The following is a 21818-nucleotide window of genomic DNA, read 5'->3' as shown; positions in this document are numbered from 1 at the left end:
TATCAAATCCATGGAATTATGTAAATGCAAGAGAACTGTCTTTCGGATGTTGTTTTCTTCTGTTTGTCTGTATCTTTTCATTAGTAGTAAAAACATGCAGCCCCTTGATTCTGTGCTGGGATCTCTTGGGATAATTTAATACAGCAGTGCTAAAAAAAATTGTATCAGTCCTGGTCATGATAAACAAAAAGCCAAGCTTGTTTCATTGGTATCTGTTTTAAGGAATACAAATGAAATGCAAAGGTTAATTATCTTTTTCTTCACTAATTTCAGCTTGTCCTTTAACATATGAATCCTATGCTTTAGGTTGGCCTTATCAAGGCACTCTGGAGGAAAGGTCATTGTCAGCCAATAATCTAATTGTGGGTTTCGGTCCCAGAGGCTTGTTTCTTTCCATATATAGCCCAGTGAAATAAAAGAAATATAAATTTTATTAGAAAAATCTTTTCTGACATTTATGTTGGTTTTGAAATCCCATTAATTATAGTTGATCAGATACCAAAATCCTAAAAGTGGACATTGTCACAGCAGCTTTTGTTTGACCTATGAATTATTAGTAACACTATTTAAACATTCCTGCATTTATAAGACATACACTGTATAGACATAAACAATAATGTAGCTGTTTTTAGTAATTTTTTGTTAATTGCTAACAAAAAAATACTTGCATAAACTATACAAGGAAGTATTACAGGTGATTTAATACTAGCCTTTACATATTTTTTAGACTTCCTATGTTATGTAATTATTCGCAATCACATTTGCAATCACATTTCAAGTGTTATGAATATTTTTAAGTCATGAGGACATACAGTATATGATTACAGTCCTAATGAATACTGCACGTCTGAGGTGATACCAATATTAGCATTTGAAAATCTGCTAGCAGTCTATCAGCACATATGTTACTGTACGTAAGCATCGACACAGTGCACACATATCAGCACATATCAAGTGGTCAATAATAACTTGGTAGCAAATGGACTTAGAAGCAAATGTACCCATATTGGTATTAGTGTTATTGTTAATACTAGCTGTGGGAGCAATTAAGAGATGATCCAAATCAATCAGGGAATATATTAAGTTTTAATATTTATAATGTTTTAAATCTGTATCGACTGAAATAAAGCTGATGACATGCCGACCCTTCTGTACTTTTAGTCTGCTGCTGTGGTTCTCAACCTGGATGACTCTGCTTCCTTCTCTCCTGCAGAGGGATGAGTTGTTTACAGACATATAGAGCAAACTTTGAAGGGTACTTGTTAAGTAAAGCTTACTCGGTATCTGACTCAGTATTGACGTAATGTTAAAGGACCTGGATCAAAATCATGGTCCAATTAACTGTAACAGGACATCCCTAGCATTAACAATGCTTTTCCTACCCGTGTACATGATGATTCAATTGTTGGCATAGGAAGTGATAGAAAATATAATATAAACATTGTGCTTATATTTTTAAATGCAATTGTGTAGCTCTGCTGGAGTCTCAGCTTACAGCTTTAGAGATCACTGGCAGACTGAGTAATAAAATAAAAAGAATGGATAAGGCAGTTTTGAAGGGAATTAGCTGACATACTTCAAATTCTGGCCTACATTCTGACATACGTACAGAAACCACTTGACGAAATGTTCTCTATCCTTCCATCCATTATAAATCCCACTTATCCTATTGGGGTGGGAGCCTATCCCAGCTGATACTGGGTGAGAGGCAGAGGACACCCTGAACAGATTGCCAGTCTATCACAAGGCTAACACATAGAGACAGACAACCAGTCAAACACTATGGGCAGTTTAGAGTCACCAATCAACCTAACATGCATGTGGTTGGAGTCTGGGACAAAGCCAAAAAGAAAGACACTGTCTTCAGCTTGAACCTAGAACCTTCTTGCTGTGTGGCCTCAGCACTACCCACTGCCCCACCATGCTGCCCTGACTAAATATTCTATGGATACCAAATGTACTTTAAAGTAATAGTTGCCACTTGGGTTGTCCATGTGCTTTTATCATTTAATATTAATAACAGTTTAAAATTGAATTAAGAATGAAGGGCATATTTTCTGAAAAAAAAATAAAAAATTCTCAAAGAGAGAGGGTTGTAAAAAAAAGCAGCCGTATTTTCTTTAAGCTATTCCAGAGCACATTCCTTCCCTGCCTCTGCTTCCTTTCCTTTTTTCATTATACCATTATTTCACTGTGGCAGTGGGACCAACAGCAGACATCAGTCCTCTCTCTCAGTCGTGGGGGCTCAGGTAAAGAGGAGCAGGCGGGCACATTAAACAGGTGTCCCCTACAAAAGGTTATGGTATGAGACAATTACCTGTCCACTTCCACATGTCTGCTTTAACATGGGTGATAGTGCTGTGGTTACATTCCAGTATGAGGCAGTTGTGATAAGGATCTGAATTAGCTTTCACAGTCACTCAGGGAGCCATCCAGATAACACATGCCTCACCAAATCAACGAGATGAAATTGGCCTGTTTCCTCCATCTCTAGAGCTATTTGTGCAACACATCCCTGAATTACAGCAATGGGGATAAACCTATTGTTATACTTGTGGATGAGAGAGGCTTGAAATACCACATTGTGCTGAGAATCAGTGCAGCCCAAAGATATTAATGTACACCCAATAACAATTTCATTGACATAATTGACCTTAGTGTCAGTTAAGAAGAACAAAATGCATAGACACTTTTCCCAGTGAAGTTTTGACAGTCATGATTTATAAATAAATCTCTCCCAAAGCTAGGACAACAGAGAGCCCACATTCCTGTTGTCGCCTTTATCCAGAGATTTTTAGCATGCATGGCAGCAATAGTATAATCCACCAGAGCTGCTTCACCAACAGTGAATGGGATGCTTTGTAGACACAGCAGCAGTACCCAGGGGGATTTTATGGGCCCATTTTCTGATTCATAGCTGTTAGCACTACAACAACATGAAACTCATCTGGATGTAAAAGCTCAAATCATCTATTAATTCTCAGACTTGTGTTTTGCATTCAGCATCAGCGTTTTGCCTGTCCACTGGAGAACTCTAGTTTGGTTTTCTTTTTCCCCCTGTTTTTTTCTTTGGGAGCGCATTCTGTGACAGCTCTGTGAGAACAGAGCATGTTTCTGCTGTTCAGATCGCACAGCGATGGAGGTTGAAAACATTTCAGCTTATGGTAAACAGAGTACTGGACTTGAAAAGGTTTTCAGTAGTTGTGCAGCAACAGTGTTTTGTATTTAGCTTTTTGCCAAAATCAGAAATGCAACTTTTTTTTTTTTTTTGCCCTAACACTCATTTGCATTTCTCTTTCAGGTGTGATGGGTGAATATGAGCCAAAGATTGAAGTTCAGTTTCCAGAAGTTGTTCATGTTGCCAAAGGATCCACTGTAAAGCTGGAATGCTTCGCTCTGGGGAAGTAAGCCCACTCTTAGTCAGGCTCAGCATGCTCTCTAGCATGTAAAAGAAAAATATTGCTAGAAAAGTGCTAGTATATTCTTTTCATGTGTTTCACTACTTTGCTGCAGCCTTCATGTTTCCCAAGCTGGGTTGCGCAGATAAGAAATTAGATGGTACAGGTTGTGGTGTACAAACCTTCAGTTAAAATATCAGCTTATATAACCTGAACTAAATAAGTACATTGCCAACAGTTAGAATGCTAAAAAACCATATGCTATGGAGCATGGGGTAATTTTTGCAGCTTTACAGGCACCAGAGATTAAGGCCTCTTAAGTGTACGTGTTGGTACACCTTTAATTTTCAAAGTATGTTTACACATATAAGCAATTTGAATCTTGTTTCCACTGTACAATGAGTATATCCAGATAAACAACAGAGTAGTAACCCTTATGGTGTAAAACATCAAAATTTGATCAATAAGATAAATGTTTAACTTTTCAGCCTGCTCTAGCAGAAAATATTAAATATTAAATTTCAATGAAATAACAGAATGTTAGGTGAAATTTGCAACATTAAACTCAAATATTCAAAGAACTCTTTGGTGATGTTAGTTTTTATTTGTCTGCTCATCAAATGTATTTTAGCTTTCCTGCTGATTTTCATTAATTATTAGATTTGGCCTTTTTTATCATTTAAAAAAATCTACACCTCAAATTCATTTTTCCATTTTATCAACGATTGTTCCCATATAAATAAACAAATATTGTACAAACATTTAACATCTCTTTGTCTAGTCAGTGCAGACCTTTAAATGCCATTTTATAGATCGAGATCTGCAATCGCTACAGCTCATGTCTATTAAGTGTTCACAAAACCTGAAAGCTTTGACTTGATATATAACTTGTTATATTTCTCACTTCCCACAGCCCTGTTCCATCAATAAACTGGAGAAGAATGGATGGTGTACCCTTCCCAAGGAAAGTAGACATGAGGAAAGCTAGCGACGTCCTGGAAATCCCATATTTCCAGCAGGAGGATGCTGGCACATACGAGTGTGTGGCTGAGAACTCCAGGGGAATGAACACAGTGAAAGGAAAGCTCTCATTCTATGGTAGGTGATCCTGTCGTGCATGAATATTTGACCAGCTTACGCCACATCTGTCAGATCTGCTCAGACTGGTAGGAAGACACAACTGTTCTTACAAAGCAGTCAGAGGCAATCATCAGAGGCTCGAGTGACCTACTGTACATGTGGAGGGAGGCTCATTTTAACAGAAAATCAAAATGATTAAAGCCTGTCTGCCATGAGGCCTCTAATATTTTGATCCAGATTAAAGGAGTGATGCGGATGAGGCTGAGCCCTTGGTTATGACCTTGTTGGTGAGCCTTGTTTTAGGTTCCACCAGATGCCATCATGATTGACATCCAACTTGACTTGAGATCAGAGCTATTAAATGTACTATACATAGACCAGTGGAACATATGGCAGGGACATAATCTACACTGAAGCATGTGGATCGATGGGAAGGCATTTGGTAGATTCACTCTTTGTTGCTGATAGACCCGTGGTTGGAGTCACGCCTTTACCACAAGTCACAATAACTACTGACAGGAATGTGCATAATGACAAGTGCAGTGCACAGTGCAGACCTGAGTGTTTTTATACATCTAGTTTACCATGAAGAACCTTATTTTACATGAAATATTTGACATTTTTGTCAAAACAACACTAGTAAACACTCTTTGTATTTATATTTACATTACATTTATATATGTAATATTGCAGATTATCACTATTTTTGTAAACAGCACTTTACAATACAAGTTAGATATTTTTGTAATTCAACATTTTTAAAATCTTAGTTAGATAGTTGTCACTGATCTTTAAGGTGAAGTCACACTTTTTCATATATGTATATATATATATATATATATATATGGCATTAAAATGGAATTAGTTCTGGAAAATATTTTGGCAAGGCAAATTTATTTGTACAACATAAAAACACATTAGGACAAGTAATAGAAAAACAGGACAATATAAAAAGACATAAATAGGATTTATGTGTGTCTTTTGTGAGAACAACAGTCTCTAAATTCTGTACCACATAGTAATCCTTAGAAGGCTCTGAGTATTCTCTCATAAATCAGTGCACAAAAGAAAACTGAGGATTAATTCACAGCTGGACAAAAAAATTCAAACTAAATGTGGATGGTGGTTAAGCAGTTCCTGGAACACTAAGTCATGTTCCTGGGAAAACATTTGGACAGATGTAATTGTTGAACTTTAATTAGTGGCGGATGCAGTTCAATATTTCTGACTTATCACCACTAGACTGAGGCTAAAGTTATGAATCCTATAAGTCTGTCTCTCTAAATAAAGTTGGCAAACTTCTCTGACCTTACCCATTTGGCATCAAATATATTTTATGATAAACATTAATGAGATGTTTATAAATGAATGTCATGTCATTGCTTGGAGGTATTTTAATGATATTTTGACCAGGATATTCGTTTTCTGTTCAGGTTTCCTGGGCTGTTAACTTGTGCTTTAACCCATCTATGGATTTTTCTCCCACCTCCAGAGCCCTGTGTTTTCTTCCCTCTGATATTCTCCCCTTCAGGCCATGCTGTCAGCTGTTATAAATAACTCATTTGTGGCATTAAACAATTTACTATGATTTACAATAACCCTGGAAGCTCTTAGCCTCATTCACTGTAACAGCCCAGGACCACGCTGTGATCTAGTGATGCTTGATTTTTCCTTTTGAGCTGCTGGCCCTTTCTCATTTTTGAGGTGTTTTGTCAGCCTGTCTCCCTCTGTCTCTCCTGCTGTCTGCAGCCAGGTGATAAAAATCAGTAATCTTATTTTGAACTCTGTTTGAATTAAGCCTTTGAGACATTCGTCAGCAGCATAAGCCAATGGGGGAATCGATAAGGGTATCTCTTGTACATCCAAACTACAGTGGAAAGAGAGCTGGGCTTTGTGTTAGACAGGGAGAAATGAAGGTGTTACTTTATTGTGGCATTATGGTCCTTGTTAAAACATTCTTGTGCTATTAATGTCAATGTTAATGTACCAGGATGCAAAAAAGTAGATTTTTCTCTCTTGAATCCCTCTGATTCAGTAGACATGTGTTTCTGGTTTCTTGGATATGAATTAGCTGTATTTTAAATTTATAATAATGTTTTTAAATTGTTTCACTTCATCACTTCATCTTGGCTTGATGTAGTTTAAAAAATGTATTCATAAATTTGTAAATGTATTAAATGAAACTGGAATTAATTAACTGCACTTCTGAGGCTTTAGAATCACATTTGTGGTTTTAAGCTTGGGGTGAAATTAGATTCATTATATCTTAATGCAATAGCAAATGTTCTTTTTAGTCTGGGTGCTTTTAGCCACCATACTTCTTCCTATTAGCCATAATTCTGTATTTGAGGTATTTTCTAGCTAAATGAAAAGACAAGGGGTTTTTTATTAGACTTCCATCTCTTAAAGAAAGGTTTAAAAAAGAATTTACCCTGTGTGCTCATGTTGCCATCACTCAGAGGGAGAGTAAATGCAAAGCTGTGACAGGTTAGTTTCCTTGTCGTATTCTCATTTATGTTTCTGTGGATTTACTGCTGCATTATCTCATAGTGATTTCACTGATAAGGCAAATTCCCGTCTTTTCTCTGCTTTAGCCACTTGACGTTTGGCCTGATTGTATGTGTGCTTGGCCTGCTGCAGGCAGAGATGGGCTGCCTGCTTTCATTTGGTGAGCGCTGACTGAGAGTCGATGTGTTCACAGCGGGTGAGGGATAGAGTGAGGTACCGTGACAGTGAGGAGGAAAACACAACAACAATGCGATCAGGTGCAGTGGGTGGGGTAGTTTAGCCCGGCTCTGATGGAGGACTGCAGTAGCATAAAAGGATGTGACGCTAAATGACTGGTGATGCTGGAGTCTCACAGAGTAACACATACAGATACACACCACACAATTTAAGTGAAGCTACTGATTACATAGCTGATCATAAAGCTTGCATTGATTAAAACAATGTTAATTTCCTTGCATTTTATAGAGAATAGATTTTTTTGGGATTGAATGTGTCTTTCCTGTAGCAGGATAACAGGAAAAAAAAATCATTTTACAACAGCAGCTTTCATTCAAAGGAAATTGTAACCCATTTACTATTTGCACAGATGGCAACAGCACAGCCTCCATACAAGTGAAATGTTAATAACCTCAGCCAACCTTGTGTAACAGCCTCTGCTGCCAAAGGGATGTTGGAGACCTATAGTATAACACATGATCCACAAACACAAATCTTTCTTTGATACTGGAATTTTGATGTCTGCGCAGGACTCTAACATAAATCCACAATACCACACAAATATCCCCCGCTGGTCTCTACATCCACCTCTTTTATCAGTCTTCTCGCTATGTTTCTGAACACCCACATACACGCACACACTCGCTCCCACACTACATGCCGAAGTTGTAACGCACAGAGATAGTGTGCAAATACATTTGCAGTTATTGAATATTTTGCTCTGTTATCCAGCTTTGCTCAAATATTCTACTACTATATAGGAAAAGCCAATTAAAGCAGGATTTGTACTGTTATCCACAAGGGTCAATCCTTCAGAGTGGCACTGGCCTTATGTGATATAGGATGATAGGGGCTTGACATACACATCATCAAGAATCTACAGAGCACATAGAGAGAGTTTTACCTGATTTAGGTTTATGTATGAGTGAATGTAGCTTTTCAAGCTACACTGTTAACTTGCCTTTGCTTCCTTACACGAAAGCAGTACTGTCTATTTTTATCATTTACATTTCCATCATTTACTAAGGTTGCATTGAATGAAGGGTTTTTATGGCATCGGTAGCCACATAATACATATTGATCTGGTTGTCATCTCTTGTGTTTCTTGTACACTGGGAAACTGAAAGAAACCATGAAAGGAGAACTTCAGTGATAGTTCAGCTCAAACTAAAGTGGGATCCAAAGTCCTCTTACTAAAAGTCCAAATAAAGGACCAAAAGCTGCCCCAGTCCTACGTAACTGACTGGTGCTTTCATACATGGAGTAACAGCCAAGTTGTACATCAGTAGTCTATATTTTAATTACCATCAATTACTCTAATAAACACAATTAATCCCTCACAAGCTACTGTAAGAATCAACTATTTACTTACACAGTACTACATACTAACACAGTATGTCCCAAACCTTGACCTGCACTGTTGGAGTATCTTTTATATTAAGAATATTATAAATAAAGCCACATATTTTTAAACCTGAAAAATATGCATTTGTTCCACACTGGGTGGTTGCCTGCAGCCTTCCGCTTAAGCTGTAGAAACCTCCAGCAGTGAAACAGCAGTTAAATAGACTGAATGGATAAATCCAAGTATGTAAAGCACTTGTTGCATATAACTGCTGTCAACATATGGTGACTGAAGCTCAAATAAATATAGATATAAAAAAATAATATATAAACATTTTTCCCAACTCCACTCTTTTTTCTGGCAGCTGTGCAGTCTGACAGAAATGTTTAATGATGTGACTGGATAAAGGATTTTAACTATGGAAATAATGTGAATTATGCCCTTGCTACTTTTCCAGTTCCTTACAGCCATATTCCTTTGTCTATATCAAAAATGGTTCAGTTCACATTGATATTTTCATTGTTTTCAGCCCCTCCTCAGCTTACTGACAAACCCCAAGATGTCCAGAAACTCATTGATGACTCGCTGGTGTGGGAGTGTAAAGCCACAGGGAAGCCGAAGCCTTCTTACAGGTGGATGAAAAATGGAGAGAACCTGGAGTCCACAGAGGTGAGATCTGCCGGCATATCTTTAGGATTGAAGATAAAGTTCTGCTTCCAAGGACAGACATATGACAGCAGCTTTGGCACAGATGTTTCTCAAAGACTTGCTGCTGCTGAATAAAACTGCGAGCAACCATGTAGTGCATTTCCAAAGCTTTAGCGTGCTGCTTGTTCAAGCCTTACTGAGTAATTACCATGCCTTATTGTCTTCGTCATTACAGCTCAGTATCGCCTGCACTGCAATACACGGTGTTATTCAATTTTGTGCAACAGCATTTATTTCAAAGAAATTAGACTGTGCCGGCTTTGCTGTGCGTAAAGAGTAACCTGTAAACAAGGCAAGTATTTCATGCTAGTCTGGAAGTCACAGTGATGTAAGAGCTACCCTAATCTTCTGGTAAATCTCTCTTCGCTGAGTGCAGTTATTAATCCTGTGCCACCTAAGAAGAAAAAGTAAGATACTCTATATAACAACGGAACATTCTACTTTCATTGTAGCTCCTTGCGCCCTCAGAATTTCTAATTATGGTTACTATGATTATAGACGAGTCTGTTCTAACTTCAAATCTCCTACTTGTAAATATAACTTCTACATATAACTGTTATTGGCATTTACAAAAATATGTTTCAATATTCCTTCATCATATTTGATCCTTTACCCAGGTTGTTTGGAAAAGATTGATTGGGCACACGGGCACAGCTTTGCACCTGATAAATAAACAGGCATTATGTTAATTTGCTTCATTATGCAAAACACACCAGAGGATATCGATCAGTACTTGAGTGTTATACATGTCGCTGGAGTGAACCCCAGTCTGTTGTTATGTTCTTACAGGCAACACTCTGCACAGCAAACCTTCTTTCTGATGAAAAACACTCATTTGGCTTGCTATCAGGGAAAAATAATCAACAATCTGTTTAGCCAGTGGCTAACATTTTTATCAGAACCTTTTATAAGGTAACATTCTGGTGTGTTGGGGTTGAAAACAAGACAACCCATCTGTTTTCTGAGTGAAAAAAAAAAAAAAATCAGGTTTTTGTTTGTCTTATTAGGTAGGGTCTTAAAATACAAAAATTCTGGAGGCATTATATGTATGACATGACTGTATTTTCTTTTCTTAATGAAACCTTGCTCCTTCTCCCTTTTCATTTCATTATGAGCAGAATAAATTCAAATCAATACAGGACCTGCTTTAAAAATATCGTCCAAAATAGGCAAAACTACTAGCAGACCTCACCTGACTCAACCATCTGGATTCTAGCACTGGAAGTATGATTAAAGGTTACAATGAAAGTGTTGATTTTTGTGCATAATAAATGGATATATTCAAAACGCATGGGTGAATGGATTAATCAGCAAAGGTGTTGCATTGTTTGAAATGCCACCATTAACAGTAGTGGCTTAATGAGTGGAAGGGGGAAATGTCAATTATGTAAGCTGCAGTGGGGAGAGGATGCACCAGCAGTTATTTATTACAGTGAATCAGTTGAGACCTTTCTGATTGTATAGCTCACTGCAACATATTTCTGCTAAAAGTTTTCAGTTTTAACTAATGAAAAAGTCACTATTCAAAAATACCAAAATATAAGTTATGGAACATATCAGTTTTTAGAAAAATGAATTATGGATTATAGCAGGTTTCCAGAGGCTTCTGATGTACCATATATAGTAGAGTATATGCACATTCAATTTTTCACTGTCTAACTATTTAAGACCCCAACTATTTCTAGTGTTTCACTGTATTAATAATACCTCTCTAACTGCTATGGTTCTTTGTTGGGCAGACCAGTATGGTCCAGATGCCAGATCCAGCCCTTAATTAAAGATTCTGAGGTACTTTCCTCAGTAATGCTTTGTTCTCGTGTCCTATATCAAAATAGCAAAGATTAATTGGAATGCTTCTTATCTTGTGTCTGTTTTCATCTTGAGAACTCCACTCACTTCTTCTTTAGTGACAATGACTGCAGGATTTTGTGACTGTGCAGTCAAAGGGAAACTCCATGGTGAAACAGGATTTAGTCCATTTAGAGGCGTATGGGACCACGATACAGATGGTTTAGAGTAGTGTACTTGAACTGAGATTATTCTTGTTAGGCCTCTAATGTCAAAGCCTTTGAGTTTCAGGAATTAATGATGTCACTAGATCAGTCCACTACATCCCAATTATGAAACGGGACATATTTCCGGCTTCCCCAGTTTATTCAAACTTAAGTGGAGCACACAGGCTAAGCTTTTATTATTTCCACTACAAAGCTATTGCTGAGTTTAGCTCATGTCTGCTTATAGTTCTTTCTTACTCAGGCAAGTTAATAAAGTATCTGTGAATAAACTTAGCAGACTTCTTTCACATTTCTACTACAACGAATACTAATATTTACTTGTTAAATCCTGTTGCAAAATGTGTATTTCATTATTTCATTCACTTCAGTGTATTAAAAAAGGAAATTAAAACATTATTTCCCACCTTTCCCTTCAACCCAAATAAATTGATTGATCATGTTATATTATAAAATCTGGCTTGTTTAAATTTCTTCTTACAAAGGCTTCTAGTAATTATTAATTCTGGAGAATGTTGCTGGAGACAGCAATCAAACCCAGGAAGTGCTCTTTTCAAAACCATAAAAGGCATTCCTTCATGCCATTCATTCTTTATCATGTTTTTGCAGTTTTATATCAAACGAATTAGCTCAGTGTTGTTGGCAAATGACACTGCCAATCATTTTCATTCAGCATACGGCGTACAGATGGTCCCTCCAGGTCCCTGCATGAAAAACCGCTGATTTGAAGGGAACGTCATGCTTAATTAATAGCAGCCGTAAACAGGAGTGCTTTCCATGCACAGACTGATATACGCCACCATTTGCCTCCCTTGCCAGAAGGGATATTTGCCCCTGCATTATGGAAATTCAGGCACAACCTGCTCAAACACAGGATTAGTTTGTGATCTTTTAGTGAGGACAGTCTCTCTTTTTCATGTGACAGTGCCTTAATCCTCTGTGACTGGAGTTCAGACCGCTCAGACACCCCTATGGAAATGGCCTCTAATGACATTATGGGTGAGCTTGAGGAAAACACAAGAGATGAAGGGCACAGGGAGGCAGAACATGACACAGCTGCATAGAGATGTATGAAAACTGTTCAAGGATGAAATACTTTAGTGAAGGAGTTGAGTGAAAACTCAAGTTCAGAGAGATAAATATATACAGTATTGAGAATTAAATGTGCAACTGATGCAAGAATCCTACTGAGGTTTTAGTTCATCAGGCCCAGCCAACCTTAAATAGATCTTAATTTGATGGCTCAGTGATGAGCAACATTTCCTGCGCAGGCAGGCAAAAATGGTAGTCCAAACAGATGAAGACAAGGTACAGCGTGACCATGTACACCACACTTAGTATGTATAAGGGCATTGCTATCAGAAAAGCAATTTTCACAATGCAGTATACCTCAGATGTTACGATATTCCTTCACCTCTTATCCCCTCCTCTCGCTAAAGGGGAAACAGGCCCTGTGGTGCAGTCAGAGATATAAATAGGGCATGGTTTTATTTCACTCTCATAAACATGCAGATTGATTAGGGTCATTTTCTGCTAGCCTGCCTCCATCCACCCAAGCCTTTCCCTCCATTAGTGATGAAAACCTAGATTTATTGCCACGTCTGTCACTTCTGCACCATAATTCACTGGCCTGCTGGCTGGCTGTTTTTATGTAGATGAGAACTGGGAATAAGGCATATTAAAGACATGTGTCTCTGTGTCCATAGGAGCGCATACAGGTTGCCAATGGGGTATTGTCAATCAGTCGCCTGACCCTGTCCGACACAGGAATGTACCAGTGTGTGGCTGGAAATAAGCATGGAGAGGTCTACTCCAATGCAGAACTCCGTGTTATAGGTATGCACTTTGGCTTGGTGTGTGTATGCATTTGTGTATCTGCATGCATGCAGTATATGTGTTGACTTAGAGATGTGCAAGAAAACATCTGTGTATTTGTTTTCAAGTTTACTCCTGTCTTCTTCCTCTTCTCAGTGCCTCCAGATGACCTCTGGTCTCTCTCTTATTGGTCACTAATTGAAAAGCATTAATTATAGGACTAATATGTCTGACTGACATTGATGTATGTCAGAGCTGCTCTGTTCACTAGCCTTACCCATCTGCCCTGCCAAGCCTGTCACTCTTCACTCTGTGCTGGCAGCAGTTCTCATTCGCTTTTCATTCTCCAACATGTCTCATTCTGATCATGTTGCTGATTGGAATCAGGCTCAATACGGCAGAGTCTATTGGTCAAACTCAAAGTGGAAAATCAAAAAAAATAAAATAAAAAGAAAGTCAGGGAGAGTATTGGACAGCTTTTGAAAAGGGCACACATTTTTAATGTGATTTATTGCCAGGGAACATTATTATGTTAGAATGATCACACAGTGAAAATTTGAAGTACAAATCATTTTTCTCTCTGCTGTGAAAATGTGACAAAGAATCACATGTAATCTCTCTGAGAATATTAATAAGGTGGCATTGACCTCTACAACACCAAAACATTACTTTTGAGCTTTAATGTTAACATATCTGATTACTAATTAATAAAGTGCAAAGAACGTAATCTGGTGTCTTTGAATTATCCATGCCAGCAATGCAACCTTTTTATGAACATTTTGATAAGTCGTGAAAAACTTTGTTAAATGTTAAATTATGTTAAAAAAAATTGTTTTAAATTTATTATAAAATATCAGAAATGATTTGGAGTAAGTGTGATTCTACAACTACTGACGTTAATATGCTGCTCTTTTCTTAGCTGTTGCCCCAGATTTCTCTCACAATCAACTGAGAAGCCAGACACTGGTGAAGGTAGGGGGAGATGTGCTCATTGAGTGCAAGCCCAAGATGTCTCCTTGGGGTGTGATCGCTTGGCGGAAGGGCAGTGAACCACTCCGTGAAAGTAGCAGGTAACATAACATTCACACGTTTTGTTCAGCTTTCATCCCACTGTGATGACTTGTCCCTGCCTGCGTTCTCATTATTTTTTAGTTTCCTGCAACACATACTTGTTGTTACAACTTAGTTATACCTATACATAAATATAATTTCCAGCAGACACTGTTCGTTAAACAGGTATCAAAGAGGTGTACATGTGGATTAATATGGACAGATGTTAAACGCCACACTCTCTTTCCAGCATCTTGGTCACATCTAAATATATAACAATCTGTATAAGTCATATCTAATGTGATGTTGCCCCCAGCTGGTTGCAGTACTGGACAAGATGCACATTCAGTGCATTGCTCATACTCAGAGCATCAGTGATTTGAACGCTTTAACAAAGGGTGACTTCTTTTCTCTCAAAGCATGGGCATCAACAGGCATATTACAGATGAGGCTGGAGGAATAGTTGTTGTAATGTCTTCTGTGGCCATGGATGCTGCTTTTCAAAGAGCATCTTCGATGATAGCATCAGGGATTGGTGACACTATCAATTAGCTTAACTTGGTTTAAGGCTTAAAAGTTTCAACAGTGTCACAGGCCTCTTCTTCTATTTGAAAGAAGAGGCCTGAAAAAGTTCAAATTGCATTATGGGGAATGTAAGATATACTGCTTTTTGACTTTAACAAATATTAGAGACTAACTAAAAGTCAGAATAATTTGGCCTCTGCTTCCACAATTTTAAATAAGTAGGTTTTAAATGGAAATTATACTTTTTATACAAATATCTCAAACAAATTAATTTCAAATATCATGTTAGTTACAGCAACATATAATTTAGAAGCAATAACAGTTTGGACTGATCACAGACATGGCCCAACCTAAAGGTTGGATTTTTTTTTCACTACTGAAGAATAAGTGTTCAGGGTAGCCACTGTTTTGTTGCTTTGTAATAATTGTCACCAAGAATACTGAAGTTAATTCTTGACTTCAGCAATCCACAGAGGATGAATCTGTAATGAGATGTAGGCTTTTGTATGAATGCACATTCCTCACACGGCTAGAGAATTGAGAGTTGTTAAAAATTCACTGTATCAAGGTATACCAAAGGCTGCAGTTGCGCCAGCTTTGTTTATTACTATAAATCTATGGGGATATTTTGATGCAGTCCTTAAGTGTGAGAACATATAAGAGAAAAAGCAGAATGAAGACTGAATGTTGGTTAAATGGGGTTTTCCCTATTTTATCTCCAGTTCTTTGGTAATGCCCAAACAGACTGGCTGCTCAGTAAATCTAAAGTGCTAATCAAGTACTTTTCACCTCACTAGGGACAACAAAGGCTCCTGAAATCAAATTATTCTACTTCAGACATGTTTCCAAGCTTCTGAAGAACACAGGGTGATCTTAGCATCCTGCTGCATTTGTCCCTTAGATGTAAAGTGTGCTACATGTGAAGTTTTGCCACTGTATTAGTGTGTGTGTGTGTGTGTGTGTGTGTGTGTGTGTGTGTGTGTGTGTGTGTGTGTGTGTGTGCGCGCGCGTGTACACATCTTTCTATAATTGTGTGGACACGTGTGTCTGTGTGTGTCAGAATGAAGTGTGAAGTCTGGCCCAGTAGCCTCATTGCTGACAGGGGTCATCCATTGGGTGTCACCACTCTAGCATGACTCCGGTCTGACAGGAGGGCTGTGTGCACAGCATCTTGCCAGGCTTTGCATATATACAAAGTAGTGTTGTTGCTTGTCAAACAAAGTGGCGGGGAATTTGCATAGTTGTTTCGCTGTTGGTGCCCTTCACTTACCCTGTGCCACTTACATTGCGCATTTCAACCTCTCAGTGCCCAGACCAATTTGATTCTGTTGTTTTGAAGTCATAGTTTAGATTGATTTCACATTTGTCTTTGGTGTGACATGAACTGGATGTTCATGTGAAGTGATAAATGAAATACCAGCACTTGTACCAGTGTTTAATAGATACTTTGTGATCCTTTGTTTTCTTGAAATTCTGTCACTGCATGCACTTGTCTTTCAGTGTTCCCACTTATTCCTAACTATAAATCACATGACCAACTGCTGTGATAAATAATGAATGATTCAATATTTAAATCATTGAAGCTAAAGTAATAAATTAATCCTAAATAATTAAAAAATTGAATTTCTTTTTGTTGCGGCTGCAGCTGATAGATCGATAGATATAATAGTTGTAATTCTTTAACATTGTCTTTATCCTGGTAATTTTAAAAGTCTGTCAGAAAAATACGCTTTAATGTTTTTAGTCACATTAGCTAAATTATATTTGTCTCAGACCACATGTGCTCCTGCTCCAAAATTAGGAAAAAAGACATACAGATTTGAAACTGAAAATTCAACAGTCCCAGCTGCATTACATTAAAAAAACATTGTTTTTCCATGATGCTGGACTTGTATTGCCAGCTGGGAAGTGGAGTAACTCTTTACAGAGCTTGAAAACACATGCCAGAGCCTCCAAATGTGCTTATTACAGCTCCCCCATACTCTCTTCCTGTTATCTCCCTTTTATCTCATGCGCGACACATGCACATACACCAGAGTTGTATGCCACACAATACAAATATTAACCATCTGTGTGGTAATCATTGGGACCGTTGTCTTTTAAACGACTGCCCTATAATAGCTGTCTGCCTCTAGGTTGACTACTGTATTTAGTCTTATCCTGTTGTTTGTTTGAAAAAACCTTAAGACTTTGGTGAAAGCATGCCGCCGATGCAATTGAGTGAGTGTAAATGATGAAACAAATGACATCCTCTTTTCACACATCAGCTGTGTGATAAGCACAAGCGCTACATGTCTTGCTTGTTAATTTTAATTTCTGGTTTTGTGTATGTATGTAAGATAGAAGAATGGTTTTGTTGTATGTCATTATAGTCAGTGCGTACATGTCTGAGCAGGTCTGACTTGGTTATGCACCTGTACAGAAAGGTGTGAATTCATAAAAGGTATCTGTGAACCCCTTTTGCTGAAGATTAATTGCCTTAATTGCAGTAGCACTCCACTGTGGCTTTGGCAGAAAGGGAACTAGTGTCACCAGCTGGGTAATCCATCTTCATAGCAGCAGTCCTCCTTTTTTTCTGCAGGAGACCAGTGGAGGGAGGGGATGTCTTATCTACCCCAGACAACCCTTCAGGGACGAGGTTTAGATGACATCAGCTGGAACAAAGCAGCTGAGAGCGCAGACCAGAGCAGGTCTTGCTGATGAGCATGTAAGCAGGCCGTGTCAGCCATAGAGAACAGCCTAAAACACACGCCATTTCAATATGTCACTGGCAGGAAGAAACCAAGTTTGTTAGGCTCCTCACACCAGACACACTCAATCAAGTAGCCTGTCATGATTCACCGCAAGATGCGCTGACATACCCGTGTTGTTCCCTCCTGCATTAAGCACCATCTTTTAAAGACCTTGGGTATTTATCTCTACCAGCTTTGGCAGTCATGCAAATATTTGTGCTGGCTCTTTCAATCCTTTGAAGAAGGTGTTTATCTCTGGAGGGAGGCATTAAAGTGCTTTGGGTGTGGCAGGGACAAATCCCCTCACTTTTTGTGTTCAGGGGCTCTGATGCACCAGCATGTTTTCTGAACTGCACAGATGATACATAGTGGCTTGTAGTGGTATTGGTGCATAGTTTATTACAAATGAAAAGTGTATAAATCTGTATATAAGTGGTCTGCCTTTCTCTTCTTCCCAAGGAGCTGATGGACAGTCAAAATGCCTCAGGTATTCATGGCAATTGCTTTTAATAAGCAGAGTCAAAAAGGTTATACATCTGAAATAGGTTTGAGATATGGCAATACATTATGCTTTATGCTAAATTTTATTTTCTGTGCTGTCTGATTTTTTTTTTCTGAGTTATATCTCCAAAAGGTTGTCGGTTGCTAGATTCTTAAGGAAATAGAATTCAGTCTTTTATTTGTGTTTGAGACGGATGAGAGACGGTGTACATCCTGGACAGATCAAAGGGCTGGCACATAGAGCCAGACACACACTCACACCGACAGACTAATCTGAATTACTAATTAACCTAAACCCAACCTGCGTATCTTTGGACTGTGAGAGGAGGACGGAGTACCCAGAGAAAACCCAGACAGGCTCCTTGAGAACATGCAAACTCCACACAGAGAGGCCCCGGGGTCAAATGGGATTCAAACCCAGAACCTTCTTGTTGTGAGGCAACAGTACTAACCAGCACTCAGCCATGTCTCACGCCGTTGACATACAATATATCAGAAAGTTAAAATGTGCCTTGATTTATTTACATAAATGTTAAAAGCTTCAATTAAATGAAAATAATTGGCAAATTTACTAGTTAATGACATTTACTAAAGGATTTGAGATTCAGTAATAAATTATAAACATTCTTCAAGTTCTGCATAGAGCCAGCTAATGATGATAGCATTTGTGACATTCATAAACTCAATTTAGGAGTCCAGGACTGCAGTAATTATATTCTCTTTTATGTTTAAAAGCTTTCTCTGTTTGTCTAAAATAATGGCATATCAGTAATACACTGAGGTGTCCCTGCTGCCAGCCTGTGAAACAGTCTGCACTGTGACTTGAATGGGAGAAGAAATATGTATATGATATATCTATAGGGCCTGAAGTAGTGCTAAAAGTTCTTTAAGGTGCCATAATGTTTTTTTTTTCTTTATTCTACATACATGAGCTATCACTGCTTTTTAATATTTTTTAACATCTAACATTACTGATTTCAAGCCTGTTAGGTATTTCCCATTTTCCCAATATGTTATGTTATATAAGTGTTTTCACCTATAGACTAATTTTAAAATAGCTGCCAAAATTAACACGGTCATGGCCCACGTTAGTGGATTCTACCAACTGCAGATATAACTTTAAACCATTGAATTGGTATCTTCCAGCTTCTGATTGGCTTGACATACCTGATCCAGGTAATCGGAAATGGGTAGGGTAGGGATAGTTAGAGAACAACCAGGAAAGTGGCCCTCGAGGAAGCTGCAAACTTGCCTGCCTTACACCCTTGTGTAACACAAGCACCCTTGTGTAAGGAAGGGGTGGGCTGGACAAATATTATTATCACTGAGAAGTGGCTATATTTTTGACAGAGTGTAGATTTCTATGGAAATTAAGAAGAGGTTACAGTCATTAGAAGTCAGGATTTAAAACAATTGTAAAAGTAAATGAATTATGCTAACATGTCTTTGGCTATGGATCGCATGTAACAGAATAGGTTTCTTTTGACTCTTAGTTTGACAATGATATAATTTTACCATGTTGTATAAAGTAAACCTGACTAATATTTCTTGTTTTTGTCACTTTTCAGTGTGCTAATAATGTCTTGGTTTTTTTTTTTTTTGCTAAAATAATCTGAATTATGAGAAAGTATGAGCCCAAATCTACGTCGAACCTGATACTGATGACCTTCTATTTTTTAGCAGTTGGTTTTGGAAAAAAGACTTTCTGAAGTTACAGAACACTTTCAGAAAGTTTTTCTGAAAGACTATTTAACATAGTCCTTATCCTTGAAGCCCTTTTACAGACTGCACTTGGAAGGAAGCCTGAGTAAATGATTTAGTCTCTGGCTTGCTTCTGTACTAAAATTATTTCAACTTGTTTTCACTCAGTAGAAATTAATTTCCTATGAAACCATAAATGGCTTATAGGACTGGACACAGGTCTAAAAGATGGTGTGCAGTCACTTGAATGAAAACTGTTCCCCTGGTGCATGAGCCAAAATAGTTTTCAGGATTTACTTTTGTGGTATGGAGCCCATGGCACATACAGTATGTAATAGTGTTTCCTTAGCAGAGCTCATACACCTTACACTGAGGTGATATCACAAAAAGAAAACTTATTTTTCTAGGCTCTTGGAAAGTTTTACTAATATAAAACCTATGAATCAAAAATTCATATCAGAAAGAGCACGGTGGATTTGTAGTTAGCACTGTTGCCTCACAGCAAGAAGGTTCCTGGTTCGAAACCTGGCAGGGACCTTTCTGTGTGGAGTTCTCCCGGTGTTTACGTGGGTTTACTCCAGGTACTCCGGTTTTCTTTCACACTTCAAAAACATGTATGTCAGGTTGATTGGTGATTCTAAATTGCCCGTAGGAGTGAGTTTGTGTGTGTGTGATTGTCTCTATGTGGCCCTGTAATGGACTGGTGACCTGTCCAGGGTGTACCCCTGCCTTTCACCCAAAGAGAGCTGGGATAGGCTCCAGCAGATCCCTGTGACCCTAAATAGCAGTATGGAGTATGGATGATGGATGGGTGAATATTAGAAAGAGTCATATTTGATCTTATTTACAGTGTGAGGTGTCCTGTCTACAGTTTTACAAATGTCTCTTAAATCATTGGATCTAAAATTCTTTTAGTGAATCAGGGTGGGGTTATTTGTTGCAATATTGTGGTTGGTGCATCGTTTTTCCTTTTTTCCTTTTTCCTTTTGAATGTCTATGAAGTAGAAACACAGCCTTAAAACCAATTTATACAGTCCTTTCCCTTTGAAGAGTTCAGATTAGGTAAAAATGTCTGCGGGTTTATTCTTCATGATGCAGTGATTCAGTGTTTAACATCTTCAATTTGCACTTATCCTTGTCATGAGGAAACCATGGCAAACTCACAAAGTCGTGACATCCAAGCTAGTTGACACACTAATGGGCCAGTGGTTTCAAAGTCTGCAACGTTTACTATGAGAAATCAAATGCTGCTGAGAAATACAGTAGGTCAGAGTGTCAGCCCCTGCTTCCTCCCATTTTTCTTATTTACCACTCATTCCAAATTGAGCTCTGATATACAGTCTGAGGCCTTTTTACTTTTGACACACAGACTGAAGAGTGGATGTGCAACATGGATCAGTAAGCATCAGAAATTACTATTACAGGATGATGTGACTCATTTTGAGCCTTCAGCAGTTTTGACATCTTCTGCTGTTTGTGTTTACAGCTTTAAGTGGTATCTGTCTGAACTGTAGGTGCAAGCTTAACACTACAAGATTTAAAATGAGAAGACACAGGATGGTTTCTGTATGTGGCCTGATTAATCCATCAGCCTGTAGAGAGAGCAACACTTGCTCTAACTGAATTGGCCAAGTTTGTATCTCCAGCCATGACACACTGGTACACTGTCCCTATTGCATATTATCTATCCCGCCTACATTGGCAGAGCAAATAAGTATGGCTGTCATGTAAATGAAGAGATGTCTCACAGAGTGATCACCATTTATAGGCCCATCTGCTCTGCCAGACGCACTCCAGAAAGAATCAGTGTCAGGAGAACACCAAAACTGCAGAAGAGCCAAACTTTGCGTTAATTTACTTATCACACATTGTCCTGTCGTTCCATGATGCCTTTTATTCTGTTTCAATGAGATTTTAATAATGTCATAAAATGTCTCAGGGCTTAATTTTATGAAGATTGAAATTAATAAGCTCTGTATGGGAACAGGTGTATTAATAAAGGTGGTGATTAAATGATCTGTGTGAATGGACAGCCCAGCACTAGCGGTGCTATTTTGGTCTCCTCATTCTTAAACTGCATGCTGCTGTACTTATTAAAAACATTGTTTATCGTGTTTAAATGTCACTTCGTATTTTTTCTCATCAGATATCTAATTTCCTCATTTGCCTCTAATTGAACATCTGCTTATGAAGTGGTGCTCTGACTCTATGGAGGTTAGCAGTATGA

At 38.2% G+C, this 21818-nt stretch overlaps 1 protein-coding gene across 2 annotated transcripts in view; it reads left to right on the top strand.

The window, feature by feature from the left end:
* cntn4 (contactin 4) overlaps positions 1-21818 on the top strand; it is a 135833-nt gene that overhangs the window by 87423 nt on the left and 26592 nt on the right. For both annotated transcript variants that reach the window (XM_026307360.2, XM_026307359.2), the window contains exons 7-11: positions 3302-3404; positions 4312-4496; positions 9077-9216; positions 12974-13103; positions 14002-14152. In XM_026307360.2, the coding sequence (XP_026163145.1) occupies positions 3302-3404; positions 4312-4496; positions 9077-9216; positions 12974-13103; positions 14002-14152 (709 nt within the window). The remainder of the gene's footprint in view (positions 1-3301; positions 3405-4311; positions 4497-9076; positions 9217-12973; positions 13104-14001; positions 14153-21818) is intronic.

Source organism: Mastacembelus armatus, chromosome 5 (genome assembly GCF_900324485.2).
Source record: "Mastacembelus armatus chromosome 5, fMasArm1.2, whole genome shotgun sequence".
Taxonomy (NCBI): domain Eukaryota; kingdom Metazoa; phylum Chordata; class Actinopteri; order Synbranchiformes; family Mastacembelidae; genus Mastacembelus; species Mastacembelus armatus.
Note: the sequence above shows the minus strand (reverse complement) of the source record. Positions and strands in the feature narration are given on the sequence as shown.